Genomic DNA, 454 nt, shown 5'->3' on the forward strand with positions numbered 1-454 from the left:
CTGCTGCTGCTGCTGCTGCTGTTGCTGCTGCTGCTGCTTCTGTGCAACGATGCTGCCGCCATTCACGAGCAGCAGCTCCGTTTTGCTGCTGATGCTGACAGCAGCAGCAGCAGCAGCAGACCGCTGCAGCAGCAAGCCCCCAACGTCTCTCCCCAAACCGACCCAAGTCCACCCCCGTTGGTTGTTTCCTTCTGTAGAGCCCGGAGCTGCTGCTGCTGCAGTTGCTGCTGCTGCAGGTGCTGCTGCTGCTGCTGTGTTTGCTGCTGCTCCTGCTGCAGCAGCGGCAGATGTTGGCCCTGCTGCAGCAGCAGCAGCAGCAGGAGGTTGAAGGAGGTCAGCACAACCAGGAAGCTTAAGAGTTTGTGTCTCTCCTCCTCCTTCTGCTGCTTCTGCTCCTGCTGCTGCTCCTGCTGCTGCGCCTCCTGCTGCTGCTGCTGCTGCTGCTGCTGCTGGG

At 61.5% G+C, this 454-nt stretch overlaps 1 protein-coding gene across 1 annotated transcript in view; it reads right to left on the reverse strand.

Moving 5' to 3' along the window:
• EMH_0005950 (uncharacterized protein) overlaps nucleotides 1–454 on the reverse strand; it is a gene marked incomplete at both ends in the record, with an annotated part of 11,994 nt that overhangs the window by 9,584 nt on the left and 1,956 nt on the right. The window contains one exon of the mRNA XM_013497365.1: nucleotides 159–452. Within this exon, the coding sequence (XP_013352819.1) occupies nucleotides 159–452 (294 nt within the window). The remainder of the gene's footprint in view (nucleotides 1–158; nucleotides 453–454) is intronic.

The sequence above is a fragment of the Eimeria mitis genome, genomic scaffold (assembly GCF_000499745.2).
Source record: "Eimeria mitis Houghton genomic scaffold, Emh_scaff263, whole genome shotgun sequence".
Classification (NCBI taxonomy): Eukaryota; Apicomplexa; class Conoidasida; order Eucoccidiorida; family Eimeriidae; genus Eimeria; species Eimeria mitis.